This window comes from Bidens hawaiensis, unplaced genomic scaffold (genome assembly GCF_021521415.1).
Source record: "Bidens hawaiensis isolate Kalapana, Puna unplaced genomic scaffold, B.hawaiensis_p1.1 tig00028169_1, whole genome shotgun sequence".
In the NCBI taxonomy this organism is placed as follows: domain Eukaryota; kingdom Viridiplantae; phylum Streptophyta; class Magnoliopsida; order Asterales; family Asteraceae; genus Bidens; species Bidens hawaiensis.
In genome coordinates this window covers 241,251-256,156 of record NW_027494583.1, presented here as the reverse complement: position 1 = coordinate 256,156, position 14,906 = coordinate 241,251, and the positions used below count along the sequence as shown (strand labels likewise).

At 36.8% G+C, this 14,906-nt stretch overlaps 1 protein-coding gene and 1 long non-coding RNA gene across 2 annotated transcripts; both read left to right on the top strand.

The window, feature by feature from the left end:
* The first annotated feature begins 1,378 nt into the window (after positions 1–1,378).
* Positions 1,379–2,335, top strand: LOC143576457 (uncharacterized). The gene is made up of 3 exons (XR_013142954.1): positions 1,379–1,421; positions 1,696–1,842; positions 1,928–2,335. It is a non-coding gene; the product is annotated as an uncharacterized LOC143576457 (long non-coding RNA).
* A 259-nt stretch (positions 2,336–2,594) lies between these two features.
* LOC143576450 (putative acyl-activating enzyme 16, chloroplastic) lies at positions 2,595–10,120 on the top strand. Its single transcript, XM_077060539.1, has 18 exons — positions 2,595–2,812; positions 4,246–4,434; positions 4,621–4,735; positions 4,948–5,035; positions 5,286–5,497; positions 5,807–5,925; positions 6,107–6,256; positions 6,436–6,503; positions 6,640–6,745; positions 7,128–7,286; positions 7,443–7,496; positions 8,228–8,308; positions 8,398–8,535; positions 8,605–8,764; positions 8,833–8,912; positions 9,062–9,207; positions 9,597–9,654; positions 9,887–10,120. The coding sequence occupies exons 1-18, from the start codon at positions 2,603–2,605 to the stop codon at positions 9,977–9,979; spliced, it is 2,226 nt and encodes a 741-aa protein (XP_076916654.1). The 5' UTR covers positions 2,595–2,602; the 3' UTR covers positions 9,980–10,120.
* The last annotated feature ends 4,786 nt before the right edge of the window (positions 10,121–14,906 follow it).

The window sequence follows — 14,906 nt, the reverse complement described above, 5'->3', positions numbered from 1 at the left end:
GTATCTATGTTATTATAGCATGATTAGATGAAAAAAAATCCAAGTATATATGTTTTTGGTGTGATGCAGGCTTTATTAGGCTTTATTTGGATTACTTCATGGTTATGTACAAATTTGGATAGCTACATAGGTCACATCCCACTTAAAACCGATCCTCATGATAACATTAAGTATGAAGTGCTTCGTAGAGAACATATTTGTACCGAGAGCCATGCAAACATCTTTTCAAGTAAGTGTCTGTATTAAATATCGCAACAAGACATTCCGGCTGAAACACGTTCAAAATATTAAGAATAATTGGTGCATCATTGTTGTGGTAGGAATATATTTTGGATGGATGACTCCTCTTATGCAGGAGGGCTATCGAAAATCTATAAAGAAAAGATGCATGGGTGTTAATTAGATATGTGTGACCGGAGTGATCCATTGAGTAAAAAGTTTGTGATTTAAATATTTTTATCCATTCTTTAGGAGGTTAGCTAAAATGAATGTCGTAACTGAGTGTAGGTTTCAGAAATGTTGGGCTGAAGAAGCTCAAACGTCAAATCCCTTTATTTTACGATGCCTAAATAATCGTGTTGGAGAAAGGTGACTTAATTACCAGTTTGGCCATGATAAGATTCATAATAAGTTATGCCAGGATTTGATACTTAACTATTGGTTTTTTGTTATTCTCTGCAGATTCTGGTTTGGAGGGTTTTTCAAAGTAATTATTTCATTCTCCTAATTAGAAAGTGGCAAAAACGGGTGGGGCAGATGGGCTGGGTCAAAATTTGTGGGTTGGATTGGCTAAACACTTAAAACTAATATTTTTTTTTTCCAAAAATCGAATAGTTTGACTGCAAGAATTATATTACTAAGCTATAATCTAATTTAGTGAACAAAATGATTAAGAAGGATTTATACACTAAAACTACAATTCCATCGACTTTCAACGAGTTTGACCTGTCTTTTTTTACCTATCTTGACGGATTATCCATTTTACTTTCTTGAGTATAAGCTAAAAAGCATAAACTGAATGTATCCCTAATATATCATTTAGTGATTTGCAATGTAATCAACTAAGGCAAGATCTAATCTCATTGACTTGTAGGTGGACAATGATCTTTCTTAGGCAAGTTCCATCTTGAGAATTCATTACTAGCTAAATGATGTATTTTGTTATTTGACTTTATTCTTGTATGTGGGTATAGTTTTCTTTGCATTTCCCTTTTCTTTTTAGGTTTTGTTATTACTTTATATAGAACTGAACTTATGAAGTTACAAGTTGTACATAAAAGTAAGGACATCTTGTATTAGTATAAACTTTTGCTCTATATGGGCATCTAAATGATATGCAATTCTTATGAAAATAGACTTAATAATTTATTTTATTCAGCAGATTCAAGGTAAGGAGGGTTCTCTGGTTATGAGTTTTTTGGGTATGTATATCTTAACTTAGTTTCTATGACTTTGCGTAAGGAGTCACTACAGTTTGAGTCTCATGACTACATGGCTAAAAATTTTCATTCTCTTTTTCCTTTTTGAAATGGTTTGAACCTTTTTCATTCATTCATCCAATTTAATAACATCTTACTTATTTTTAATAAAGATATATGATGCACTTTCAATTTGTATTTTGTGATAGTTTTCATAAGTAAATAATTCTTAACAATTACTATTGCTCTTTGCATTGCAAACACTTGTGTTTTGTAGGTACTAATGCTAATGCTGGTGAAATAATGTCATCAGCAATTCCTCACAAAGTCAACCCCATAGACTCAAAACAATGAAGGCAATCTTGGGATTGGTAATGCAATTTTAGACCATTTGAGCATGACATTGCCTATTTCGCGTTAACAGGTATTTTCATACATTTACTCCTTTATAGTTTATATTCAAGTATATGAACCTAACGCCTATGCCTTAATTTCTATAACAATTGTAGGTGATGAGAGGATATGGTGTTGAAGAGCCTTAGGAGAAACTAAAGGTACCTAAATTTAGTTTATAAATGTAAATTATTGGAATATGATGGAGGCAATTAAATGTATACAAAAAGGAGCAATCCAAGTAATCAATTTTTAATAATTTGCAGAGCCAAGCCCGTTTGAGAATGGTTAATATGCAAATGATATTTATAGCTAGACTTTAATATATATGCTTAAAATGAGCATTAATGATGATTCGACAATGTAAGCTCACACTTAAAATTGGCTACTACTTTTATGATTTGATTACTGATGAAGCCTGAAAGGTATTATGGATTAATTGCATCATGCAGTTATAAATCGCTACTATTTTAAGTCTTAAATGAGTGTTTAAAAGTACATGGATGCTCAAGTAGAATAATATGCAAGTGTAAATGAAACAATGTTTAATATAATTTGTATGTACTTATTACAAATTATTTTTAATTTTAAAATGTTTGGTACCTCGTCCCGTGTAATACACGGGTTATAACCTAGTATATATAATAATAAATTAAATCCTAACCGAATTTCTTCACATCTACGATGCCGATGGTCTGAAGGCATAATTACCCTGCCGGATGCTACAATGTTATCACTTTCTTCTTCGTAATATTCAAAGCTTCTTCACACACTAAAACCACACACACAACATGATACTACTTCAGAGAGGTCTCTTCAATCCTTTATTAATTCAACCTTCTAATTCCATGTCGGTTACATCACTTACTACTTCACTAAACGCCATCGTTTCACCGTCGTATCATCACGTCAACGGCAAAGTCAACGCCGGCAGTTTATTATTCCGTGCTCGTGATCGTCTCCGTCGGTGTCATAATATTCGAGTTTATTCCGAATCTAAGGTATCCGAATTAATATTATTACTCTACTCTTTTTATCATATGATTAATTCATTAATTTGTGTGATTGTATTTATTTATTTATTTATTTATATATACTTGTTTCCTCTATTATTAAAATCTCTAGGTTACTTTTGAGTTTATAGGCTATGAATTATATATATAGTACAACTACTATTAGTTCATTCAAAAGTTTCTGTTAGTAGTAACAAAATTGATCTCTGTACTATGTCTAAAGGAGAATTAGGTGATTAAAATTTTGATGTGACGGTTTGATCGCGACTCATGTTAGTGATTCGAAGCTGATTGTGTGTAGATTGACGTGTTAGATCCGGTAATTTGACAACTGCTAGGCTCGAGCTCGGCTCATTTTGACTTACGAGTGCTCGAGCTTGAGCTTGACTTGGCTCGTTTTGACTTACGAGAGCTCGGCTCATTTTGACATACGATTGCTCGAGCTTGCGCTTGACTCGGCTCGTTTTGACTTACGAGTGCTCGAGCTTGAGCTTGACTTGGCTCGTTTTGACTTACGAGTGCTCAAGCTTGAGCTTTACTCGGCTCGTTTCAAGCTTTAGAAAGCTCAAGCTCGGATCGTGAGTTGTTTTTTCAAGCCCGAGCTCGGCTTGTTTATTATTTATTAATTAATATACATTTTAAAGTATTGTTATGCCTAGGAACATTTTTATATTATATGCTAAGAATTTTATGCTACAATGTACATAAGGAGGATTAGTTGATTCAGAAACTTTCTGTTATAGTAAAATTTACCTATCTATACTATGACAAAAGGAGAATTGGGTAATTTTTGTTCACATTTTGATGTTAAGTGATTTGAAACTCACCTGTTAGATCTGGTAATTTCACAACTGGTGTCCAAACACAAGTTGTGTTTTGTGTAGGGGTGTAAACGAGCCGAGCCCAAGTTCGGCTCATTTTGACTTAAGAGAGCTCGGGCCCGAGTTTTTCTGCTCGTGAGTCATTTTTTCACGTTCGAATTGGCTCATTTATTATCTATTAATTTGTATACATTTTAAATTATTTTTATATATGTTGAGAAAAAAAAAGTCAAGCAAGCCTAAGCTCGGTGCTAACTGCTAACTCGTGTGCTGTAACTTAAACAAGCAAAAGCTCGGCTCGAGCTCGGTTGTGTATTGTGATTTGACAACTGGTGATCATGGTCCAAACACAATTTGTGTTTTGTGCTCAAATAGCAAATTAGCTATGTTATGTCTAAGTGTCTAGAACTATTGATTGAATTTGTATAATATTAAAGGAAGAGTAGCCACATGTGTTTAAAAATGCAGCAGGTTTTACCTCTTTTTTCCATTTCAGTTCTCTTTTTAGTTTCTTGACTGTTTTTTAGAAGTTTATAAGGAACATACTGTAAGCTTGTATTCATGAAGATAATGATATCTTTAATATAATTCTGACTTTAGGCAGAAGAAAAGCAAGTGAGAAAGTATTCACCTCTTCTTGAAAGTCCTTATCGGTCAGAAAACAATGTATCAACTGCAGAATTGAAGGTAATTCCTGACATTTGGAGGTATGCAGCAGAAAAGTTTGGTGATCGGGTTGCATTGGTCGACCCACATCATGATCCGCCTACAAATATAACTTACAAGCAGGTCTTCTTCTCATTTGCCCTTTTTTTACCTGTCTAATTTATTTTCTTTATAAATGTTTCAATCTTGCCCGTTGGCGAGGTTCATTTGGTTTCTCTCCTTTTATCTTAAAACAGAAAATTTTCCTTGTTCGTATAACTACAGGACTATTTAACCTGAACCTTCACTTTTTGATTATGAAATTTGTAGGTGGAGCAGGACATTTTTGATTTCTCTGAAGGTTTAAGAGTGATTGGAATCAAACCATGTGAAAAGATAGCACTTTTTGCTGACAATTCTTGCCGATGGCTTATTGCTGATCAAGGTGGGCTGGATTCTGAGTATAGTTGATCCTTGTAGTAAACTTAATAGCTGCAGTGCTTTCTGATTATAATTGATCCATGTTCAATACATGCTTTTTTTATATCTTATATCATTACCTTGAAAATACAAACTACATGTATGTTTATAATTATGTGGTGCTAACAAGTCAAGTTGAGAAATTGAATGTCTAGTAATTAACAAGTTTGGGTGTAGGTATAATGGCCACAGGAGCAATAAATGTTGTGAGGGGATCTAGGTCATCCGTGGAAGAGTTGTTACACATTTACAATCATTCTGAAAGGTTAGCATAGTCATTCCCATTTTGACTTTTTGATAATCAAATGGTTTTTTCAAATTTCAAACCCGATTTAATTTCTATTGATTTAAAGTGTATAACAAGTATAAACTGTATAAGAACTACTGTAAGTAGATAAAGAAGTTATGTTATCTTGCAAAAATATCATGTTAAATAATTAGCTAAGATAGCAACCTGCAGTCAGATATGCATCAGAATAGCATGAGGTTATTCTTTCGTATTCTTTTCATAACAGTGTTGCACTTGCTGTGGACAATCCTGAATTATATCACCGGATGGCAGATGCCTTTAATTCTAAGGCATCTGTTAGATTTGTTATTCTACTTTGGGGGGAAAAATCATCCATATCTAACCATGTGAAGGAGGGAATTCCTGGTTATACGTACAAGGAGATTATAGATATGGGTCATGAAAAGCGCGCGGGTTTTGTTGATTCACATGATGCCCGTAAGTCAACTTATAATATCTACTAGCTTCGAGTTATTGTTAGAAAAGGGTTGTGAATTTTAAGTGAGAAACGCCTATTCTAGAGCTAGTTCTGAATAGTAGGAGCTAACATTTGAAGTCTGAAAGCATATTCATTAAGACTTTTTGGAAAGTGAATTAAATGATAATTGAAAGTACAAGTTTTTGTGCGTATGTGTGTTGAGAGAGAGAGAGAGAGAGAGAGAGAGAGAGAGAGAGAGGGAGGTAGAGCGAGTTATGCTTTATGTAATTTACTGGAACGACACATTTTACTGACTTGTGAATCTTTAGATGAAAAGTATGTTTATGAGCCCATCAAGTCTGATGATGTTGCTGCTCTTATATACACAAGTGGGACCACGGGCAACCCAAAAGGAGTAATGCTTACACATAATAATCTTCTGCACCAGGTATGAATGTGTATCTTTTGTGAGGAAGTTCTGTCAAAATTAGAGATGGAAATTTGACCCAAGCATATTTGTACTTCTACCTTTAGTCAAAACAGTTCAGTTTTATGCGCATCTATTATTATTGTATCCCTTGAATGATCATATTTTCATGTTAGGATATTCTGCTTTCATACTTCTCCAGGTTCATAATTTGTTCGACGTCGTCCCTGCTGTGCCTGGGGATAGATTTCTAAGCTTGCTTCCACCGTGGCATGCATATGAACGTGCCTGCGAGTATTTTATATTTTCTTTGGGAATTGAGCAAGTGTACACCAATATTACACACTTGAAGGTATTTTCAGATTTTAGTTAGAATTCCTTATATACAGATAATGGGAAATTATATTACCATGTTTTTGTCCTGTGATCCTGAAAATATGTTGTCTTTCCTTAAATTAGTAATTATTCTTCCACATTTGCTGATTATACACCCACTCTGTTCATATGCCTTATAATACACAGTTGTTGTAGGATGATTTGCGGGAATATCAGCCACAGTATATGATTTCTGTCCCTCTAGTATTTCAAACTCTATACAGGTAAAAGCAATGCGATATATTTTATTTGCTGACTGTAGTTAGGGATTTAATCAAATGGGGTATTACGAGGACTAGAAAAAACAGATCTTCATATATGCTCTTGTTCAATTATTGAAATATGGTTCCTACTCTGCAGTGGGATCCAGAAACAGCTATCTACCAGCTCAGCTATCCGTAAGATAATTGCATTATCATTAATAAGGATCAGTATGGCATACATGGAGTTCAAAAACATCTATGAGGTTCAACCTTCAGCATCTTATTGACTTTTGACCTCTATTGTTTAGCGTTCATGTAAAGGTGGCAAGATGGTGGGTTGGGTAATAAATCGGTTCAGGTTGAAACTGATAATTTTTGGACATTTAGTGCAGTTTGAAGCAGATCACCTTTTTATTATTTTTTTTTTCTTAATAGCTAACGGGTTAATTATTTACCAAAACAATATAATTACAATAATAATTCAACATTGAGAACACGATTCAAAAGGTTGTATTATTCGATAATCCTTAACGGGTTAATTATTTACAGAAACTTGTCGAGTGTAATAATTTTTGTATATTTGAGAAGTTACCTTTACTTATTCGATAATCTTATATTTCAGCTTCTTTTCATATTCACTTGTAGGGTAAGTGTTTGTCAAGAAATCAGAAGCAACCTTCTTACATTGCTGCAATAGTGGATTGGCTATATGCACAGGCTATTGCTGCAATTTTGTTACCGTTGCATTTATTGGCAAAGAAAATTGTATACAGTAAAATCCACGCAACTATTGGGATTTCAAAGGTTTTATATACTACTCTTCTCATGCCCCTTCAGTTTTTGGAGTGTTTTGAGTAAAACACAAATTTTATTTATATGCTTCAAGATCTGTACACTTTTGTATAACTATTTAGTATTGTTGAGAATATTACTGATCAGGATATCTGTTACGTTGTACAGGCTGGAATATGCGGAGGTGGTAGCTTGCCTGTACATGTTGACAAATTCTTTGAGGTTAAAACTTTTATTTTTTAAATATTATCAGTATTGATGGAAGATTTGACCCCTGTACTTATGAACGAGTCAATTTGGGTTGTGTTTTATCATAATTGGGTCAATAGAAAGTTTAGCTAAAAGGCTAACATGTCAAACGAGTCTATTTTAATTCATACAACATCGCAAATCCTTCCATTCAATGATTCCGATTATTACCATAGTAACATTTTTTTTTGTTTTTTGTAATTATAACTGATCTGTTACTTTATTTTACTAATCTCGTAAAAATAACGTTAAAAGTGACGGAAGGTTAATCAGGCATCATGTGGTGGCGTTGATAGCCGAAAGACAAGGGTACATGCACCAATCGGCGGTGTCCTGATGGTTGAGTGTTATGTGCCTTATGTCCAAGGCTTGATGCAAAACTACTATCGAGCCAGGGGGTCTCACCGGAAGCAACCTCTCTATTCCTAATGGGTAGAGGTAAGGTTGTCTACATCTTACCCTCCTCAGACCCTACCATAGCTTTGCTGTTGGTGGGATATACTGAGTACGATGATGGTGATGATGAACTGATCTGTTACTTGTATACTAAAAATTTTGCGTCATAAAAACGTCAAGCACTCGAGCTGGTAGTGTACATTTTCGTTTTTTTTTTCAAACTGGTTCAGGTTGGAATGGGTTTAAAAAGGTAAAAAGGATCGGGGTTTGTCTAGATCAGGTTTGACCGGATGTTGATGTCTTTACAGGCAATTGGCACAAAAATCCAAGTTGGGTATGGATTAACAGAGTCGTCTCCTGTTGTAGCCGCTCGACGCCCACAGTGCAACGTAAATACACTAATCTAACTGACATTATAATAGTATTATTTTTTTCTGTAAGCTGGAACTATATGACATCATAAATGTGACATTTGAAGGTTCTTGGGTCAGTCGGGCCTCCAATTCGATACACAGAAATAAAAGTTGTAAATGAGGAAACGGGCGAAGATCTTCCTCCAGGTTCAAAGGGAATTGTCAAAGCTAGGGGCCCACAGATCATGCAGGGTTATTACAAGGTACCTCAAAAAAATTGTATAATTTTTTTTTAAGTATTGATTAAATATTTTATTTTATTTTTTAAATAGAATCCAATTGCAACAAACCAAGCTATAGATGAAAATGGTTGGTTAAACACTGGAGATATTGGCTGGATTTCCCCTGTTCATTCAGTAGGACGAAGTCGTAATTCTGGTGGCTTTGTTGTTCTTGAAGGACGTGCCAAGGATACAATTGTCCTTTCAACAGGTAATTATGACATAATTAATATTTTCTTTTTGTTTGCGTTTTCTTATTCGGTTGAATATTTTTAATAGGTGAAAACGTTGAACCGGAACAGCTTGAAGAAGCTGCCATGAGAAGTAGTTTGATTCAACAAATAGTTGTCATTGGCCAGGTAACACCTGACATTAAAATTGGTGGGTTGGTAATAGGCCTTGACGGGTCGACTTTTTTTCATTTATTTTATAAGTAACTAATGAGTTTGTTGGCATTTACATACGGATAATACTTATTTACTTGTGTGATATCACAAATGAAAACCAGGATCGACGTCGTCTTGGAGCTATCATTGTTCCAAATAAAGAAGAAATTATGTCGGTATCAGAAAAGTTGTCGGGTTCAGATTCTGATGCGGCTGAACTTAGCAAGGGGAAAATAGCTGGCTTGTTATCAGAAGAGCTTCGAAAATGGTAATCAAAACTACTTGTGTGATCAAACATTTCAGGTTGGCGGATTGTTGAACCCGAACACAACCTGTATATTTGTTCATGTCAAAGACATCAACCCTAACCTGAACACATTTAAAATCGTGTAACCGAAACATGACCCATATACATTTATCTAAAAGAGTCGAACAACTCGGCGGGCTGTAATCAAACTGTAAAAGCATTAATCGGGCTGTTGGGTTGTAATAAATGGGTTAAACACGTCGTAAACAGGTTGGTGGGTTGACATGTTTAATTAAATGGGTTGATGGGTTAACCCATTTAACTAAATGGGTTAAACAGATCACCCTGATATCGCAACCCATGACCTGCTATTTTTCGGGTTGTATAACTGGATTCATCTCTTGATACAGGACCTCAGATTGCTCTTTTCAGATAGGGCCTATTCTCGTCATTGATGAACCTTTTACGGTAATATGCCTGCCTGCATTAATTATACTCCCTTCTTAACTTATGTAATGAGTTAAACTACCCATTTGTTTAGTTCCTTTTTTCATTTCTTGTGTTCGACCCGTTGCATCAATACATAAGTTACGAATTTATCACTTTTAATTATTTTTTATTGCGTTAACGTTATTAACTCCTTACAATGTTTTGTCGACATTAATTTGATGACAACCTGTCAACCCGTATGGAATTTCAGATCGATAGTGGGTTGTTGACCGCGACCATGAAGATCAGGAGGAACCAAGTTATGGAACTATATAAAGAACAGATAGATGATTTATACGAGTAATATTTAAATGGCTATTTGCCTATTTGGCTAAATGTAATGAAAAATAAATGAATTGTAACTTTGTTCTCTTTTTTTTGTTTACTTATTCGAATCATCATTATACCATACATGTCTAAGAAAAGGTATAATAGTTCCTTTATGATGTAATTTGATAAGTAAATAATATTTCACTTCTAGCTAGAGATACATTTTTCTAGTTTTTCTAGATTAATGCAACATGTTTTGGCTTTTATAGAACTTATCAAAGATATTCTATATATATGATACGACATAATTATGTCAGTTTGAGCTTAGAATAAACGGTTTGAGTTAGTTTTTATCAAAATTGCAAACGTTTGGGTAATGTTCGAATCTACTTGATAGGGTTCACTAGCTAGTTGACCTCCTTTTCTACATTTTAGATAAATTAAATATATTTTTGTTCGAATCTACTTGACAGGGTTCACTAGCTAGTTGACCCATTTTTCTACATTTTAGATAAATTAAATATATTTTATGACAACCTAAACTAGCCAAGTATTTTATGCTAAAATTTAAGGGCGCGTTCGTTTCACGGACTTTTTTTAAAGGATTTGGAATTGGAATAGGAAATGGAATTGGAATTGAAATGAAATGGAATGTTTGAGAATCCCTATCATGTGTTTGGTTGGTTAATATGTATTGGAATTTGAATCTTCTTCATTGTTGGTTTTTTTTAAGAACAAGGGCAAAGGCAGAAACGTTTTAGTTTTTTTACATTTTTCGTTTTTGATTTATATTTTGAGTTATGATTTTTTTATTAATTTTTTTGAATTTTTTTGGGAGGGGTTTTTATTGTTAATAAGAAAATCCTTAACAATCCTTTCAAATAGGTGAGATTTTAAAATCCCATGAAATGTGGGATTTGATGGGATTTAGTTTACATTCCTATTCTTTCATTTAATGAAACGAACATATCAATTCATAGGATTTAAAATCTCATTCCTTAAAATTCCTTACAAATCCTTGAAACGAACACGTCCTAAAAGAATAAAGATGAATGATGCTATTTCTTTCTTTTTTTTCTTTTTAAGGGTATAGATGTCGTCATATTTTATTTGTAAATTTAAAGTATTCTTTTGCCAAACAAAATATAATAAATTAAATTATCATGCTAAATGTAATACCAAACGAAAAAACTTATATCATGTTTAGTTCGTGTGTATGGCATGATTTCCTGGTTGTATAGGTTCAATCCAGGAACACAACTCACTTAATATCCCTAATTACATAATATAATAACGTATGCAGGATCGGACCGAACTTGATTTTAAAAATATATATCTTGGATCAAAAATGGAAATAAATATATACATTTATTACGATCCTCATAAAGTTGGTCCAGTGGTAAGTGGTAACTGGTAAGAGACATGCCTTTAGTTCGATTCTTATTTGGGTCATTTCAAAGGACATCCGGGTGAAGGGACGAATCAGGGCTATAATCCAACCTAGCAGGAGGCGAGGGTTTACGAATTCCATATGGTTTCCGCGCATCAGGGAGGTACAGTGTCACGGTAGTCGAGGAGTCAACCTTGAACATAGCCCGAAAATGATAGGTTTATTCGTGAGATTCTTTGCTGTTAAAAAGAAAACATAAACTATAATTATTCTCTCCAAACATAGTTACTTAGTGAAGAAGCGTGGATCGACTTACTTGTATTCGATCTACGTTCCTCGGGTGTGAGTGTGCTATATCACCGATGGTTTTCCGGAATATGAGTTCTTCCACCTACAAAACGAACAGCACCGTGAACTTACCCCTCAGAAAGGGACAGAGGGGTCCTCTTTGGGGTAACCCTCCGATGGGAGAATAAGATATTGTAGGAGAAGAATGTGAAAATGAGTAAGGACTTAGAATATATTTTCTTGCTTACCTCCCACTGTGGAGGTGGTGTGGTATTTATAGTATTAGGGTTTCCAATGATTGGGCTCAGACCCAATTAGGGCCTTTTTGGCCTCCTCCTATTGCTTCGCGCCACGTGTACTTAGGACACCTGGTGCTTTTTTATTGATTATTCTCTGACCAAGGTATTTCACCTGACCCATGTGCCATCACGTGGTAGCACATGGGCTTTGCTGAGTTGTCCATCCTTCATTGGCAGCTGTCAACATCAGCATATTCTTTATTCCTTAAAAGATACCTTCTGGAAGGTTGTCTGATGAGCACAATCATGGTTGTCCTTATCCTGATTTGGATAAGGACGTGGTTGATTGTGTGCATGTGTGATATGCGCCTATCCTGGGGATGCGCGAGGTCTTCTCTTTATTCTCACGCGCAGATGTTTCATGCGCAGATGTGATATGCGTGAGCATGTGATATGCGCAAGCATATGTAATATGCGTGAGCATATGTGATATGCGCCACGCGCATATGTGATATGCGTGAGCATATGTGATGCGTGAGCATATGCGATGCGTGAGCATATGCGATGCGTGAGCATATGTGATATGCGTGAGCATATGTGATATGCGCCACGCGCATAGGTTTTGGCTTTGTGTCTTCATGACATCCTGATTTCAAGCCTCTTGTCTATATCTTGTGGGTTGACCCGCCCCGCTCGATGTTAAGGCGGGTGCATACCTCTTCAAGCCCCCCCAGTCTAATGTGTGTCTTGTCTCGCGCGAGCGAGGTAAGATAGATATTAGACTTAATAGTTTGCTCTTTTAATAGGGTTTGTCTTTTCTTTTTCATTTCTCATATGTGTGTTGCGCGAAATTCTATCCCTTTGGTTAAAACGAATCGTCAATACACGTGGTTGGTTGGTGCTGACATGCATCAGAGGTGGAGGCGTTGTGTGTCAGACCTTTCGTGTGCTCGAGGTGCTACAGTTGCCTTTCATGTCTCCTCATACAGTGTCAGGAACACGTGTCGCGCTTATGTTGGCCTACGCTTGCGAGTGGGGGCGCGTGAGCGTAGATCTGATTATTACTTTTTTTTTTCTCTCCCTCCTGGGCCTATAAAACCAAACCTTTTGAACGGTTTTTTCTTCATCTCCATTGTCATTTTCAGAGCTTTTGCTTCTTCAATTTACATTCCGATTAAAAGCTTTTATCTTTGCTTCCAGATTTCCGTCCTCACAGTGACCATATTGTTCGATTTGCAATTGTATGTCTGATAGCCTAGACACCACAATTTCCCCTAGTAAACGCCGTGTAAAATCTGTGGTTATGTCTACTTTAAAGAAGACCGGCAAGGGTACTAGGGTTGCCGAGGCCTCGTCGGAGGAAGGAGGGAAGAACAAAACGGTGAAGAGATGGGATGAGATTCCCTGCAAATTGAAACAACCTGATCTTGATAGTCTCCTTGCTTCTCAGGGTTTTCTCCCTGAGTATGGTTGTCTGCTCCCGGCAGCCGGGCAGACGGCGGCGGATCCTCCTGCCGGATATATCTCTCTATATTCTCATTTTTTTACTCACTGTAACCTTCGTCTTCCGATGACAAGGTTTATAGGTGCGCTCCTTCAGTTTTATGGGATTCACATATCCCAAGTTCATCCCTGTGGATTGGTGCGCATGACTCATTTTGAGTTCATGTGCAAAGCTCAGCGCGAGGAGCCCACCCCTCGGCGCTTTCAATATTTTTATAAGCCAAAGATTCAAGATTATTGGTTCTCATTCATACCGCGCAGTCAAAAGGTTAAGTGCTGCACTGTTTCTTTTAAAAGCCTTCATGACTGGGCTGAAAAATTCTTTTATATCAAGGCTAGTGTTATCCCAATTCGCATGACTATGCGCGCGATCACTTCTGCGCCCGCGGATGACAATGTCCTTAAGAACCCAACGGGCGCATGGGTTAAGAAGTTATCTGCTGAACCATCCCCCGCCAGGAAAATTTGCGAGGAAGCGCTGGTGGGGGTTGGTATGAGCAAGAGGTGGACTGACAGCGCGACTGAGCCTGTCATCCATGTTGATGGCCTAGGTGGGTTGTTTGTTCATTGCATTAATTCTGCGCGAGTATAATTCACTTAGCTGATATCACTTGTCTTGTTTTATGCAGTAAGCAAGGAATACATCCACGCCGCCTATGACGAGCATATGGAGGGTGGCTCTGTCGCGCTGAGCGCTGGGGAAGTTGCTTTCCCTGATCGCTTCGATGATATGTTCATCCCTGTCGATTTAGAATTTTGTTTTGACAGCGATGCGCCTGGTGAGCCTTCATATTTGTGCTTAGGCCCTTAGAATACCTGCGTTTTGTTTTACCATTTCTGTTGCGCGTATTGTAGATGCGCTCGAGAATTATGAGTTGGAGCTTGTGGAAGAGGAAGTGGAGGAAGAAGAAGCTGAAGCACCGCAACTCAAGCGCAAGGCTAAAGGCAAGACTGGCGCAGGGGCCAGTAAAAAACAGAAAAAAGATGATGCCTCTGTTGCCCAGCATCCTCCTCCTACTCAAGCGAAGGGACTTGAGAAAACCAAGGGTTTTACATCCAAGTTTTCCTCGTCTTCTTTGCCTCGAGGTGTGGGCAATCCCCCACTCCACACGAGGTATGGTGCTGCCACCTCATCTCTTCGCGCGGCGGACAAGGGAAGCGGGGCTGCGCCTGCTGTTCCGTCTTCTCCAACAGGTAATACTTTGTTTATATTTTGTGATTTTATGAGCGTGATTCCGATAGAGTTATTAATGAAGCTTTGTTCACTCAAATGTTTGTAGAGCCGGCAACGTTGGTGGCTCAACCTCAGGCGCAGCAAGGTGCCGAGGCTATGCCAAAGGTTGTTTTGAAGTCCCCTGTTTTGCCCTCGAAAAGGGGGAAAATGGACTTCATGGCGATGCTTAATTCGCGGACTGCGGTGCGCCAAGGTATTTATTGCGCTTTTATCGTCTGATTTTTCTTTAGTTCAAGTCATGAATCATTTCTCCTTGTTGGTTTTTTAACAGGAATTATAGCTGGCACACAAGCTGCTGGTGGCACTG

Bases quoted from the DNA above. Each gene is read 5' to 3' on its own strand.
- LOC143576450 (XM_077060539.1), top strand. From the start codon at position 2,603: ATGATACTACTTCAGAGAGGTCTCTTCAATCCTTTATTAATTCAACCT. The intron at 4,435-4,620 runs GTCTTCTTCTCA...TGAAATTTGTAG, and splicing joins CAAATATAACTTACAAGCAG to GTGGAGCAGGACATTTTTGA. The intron at 4,736-4,947 runs GTGGGCTGGATT...GTTTGGGTGTAG, and splicing joins ATGGCTTATTGCTGATCAAG to GTATAATGGCCACAGGAGCA.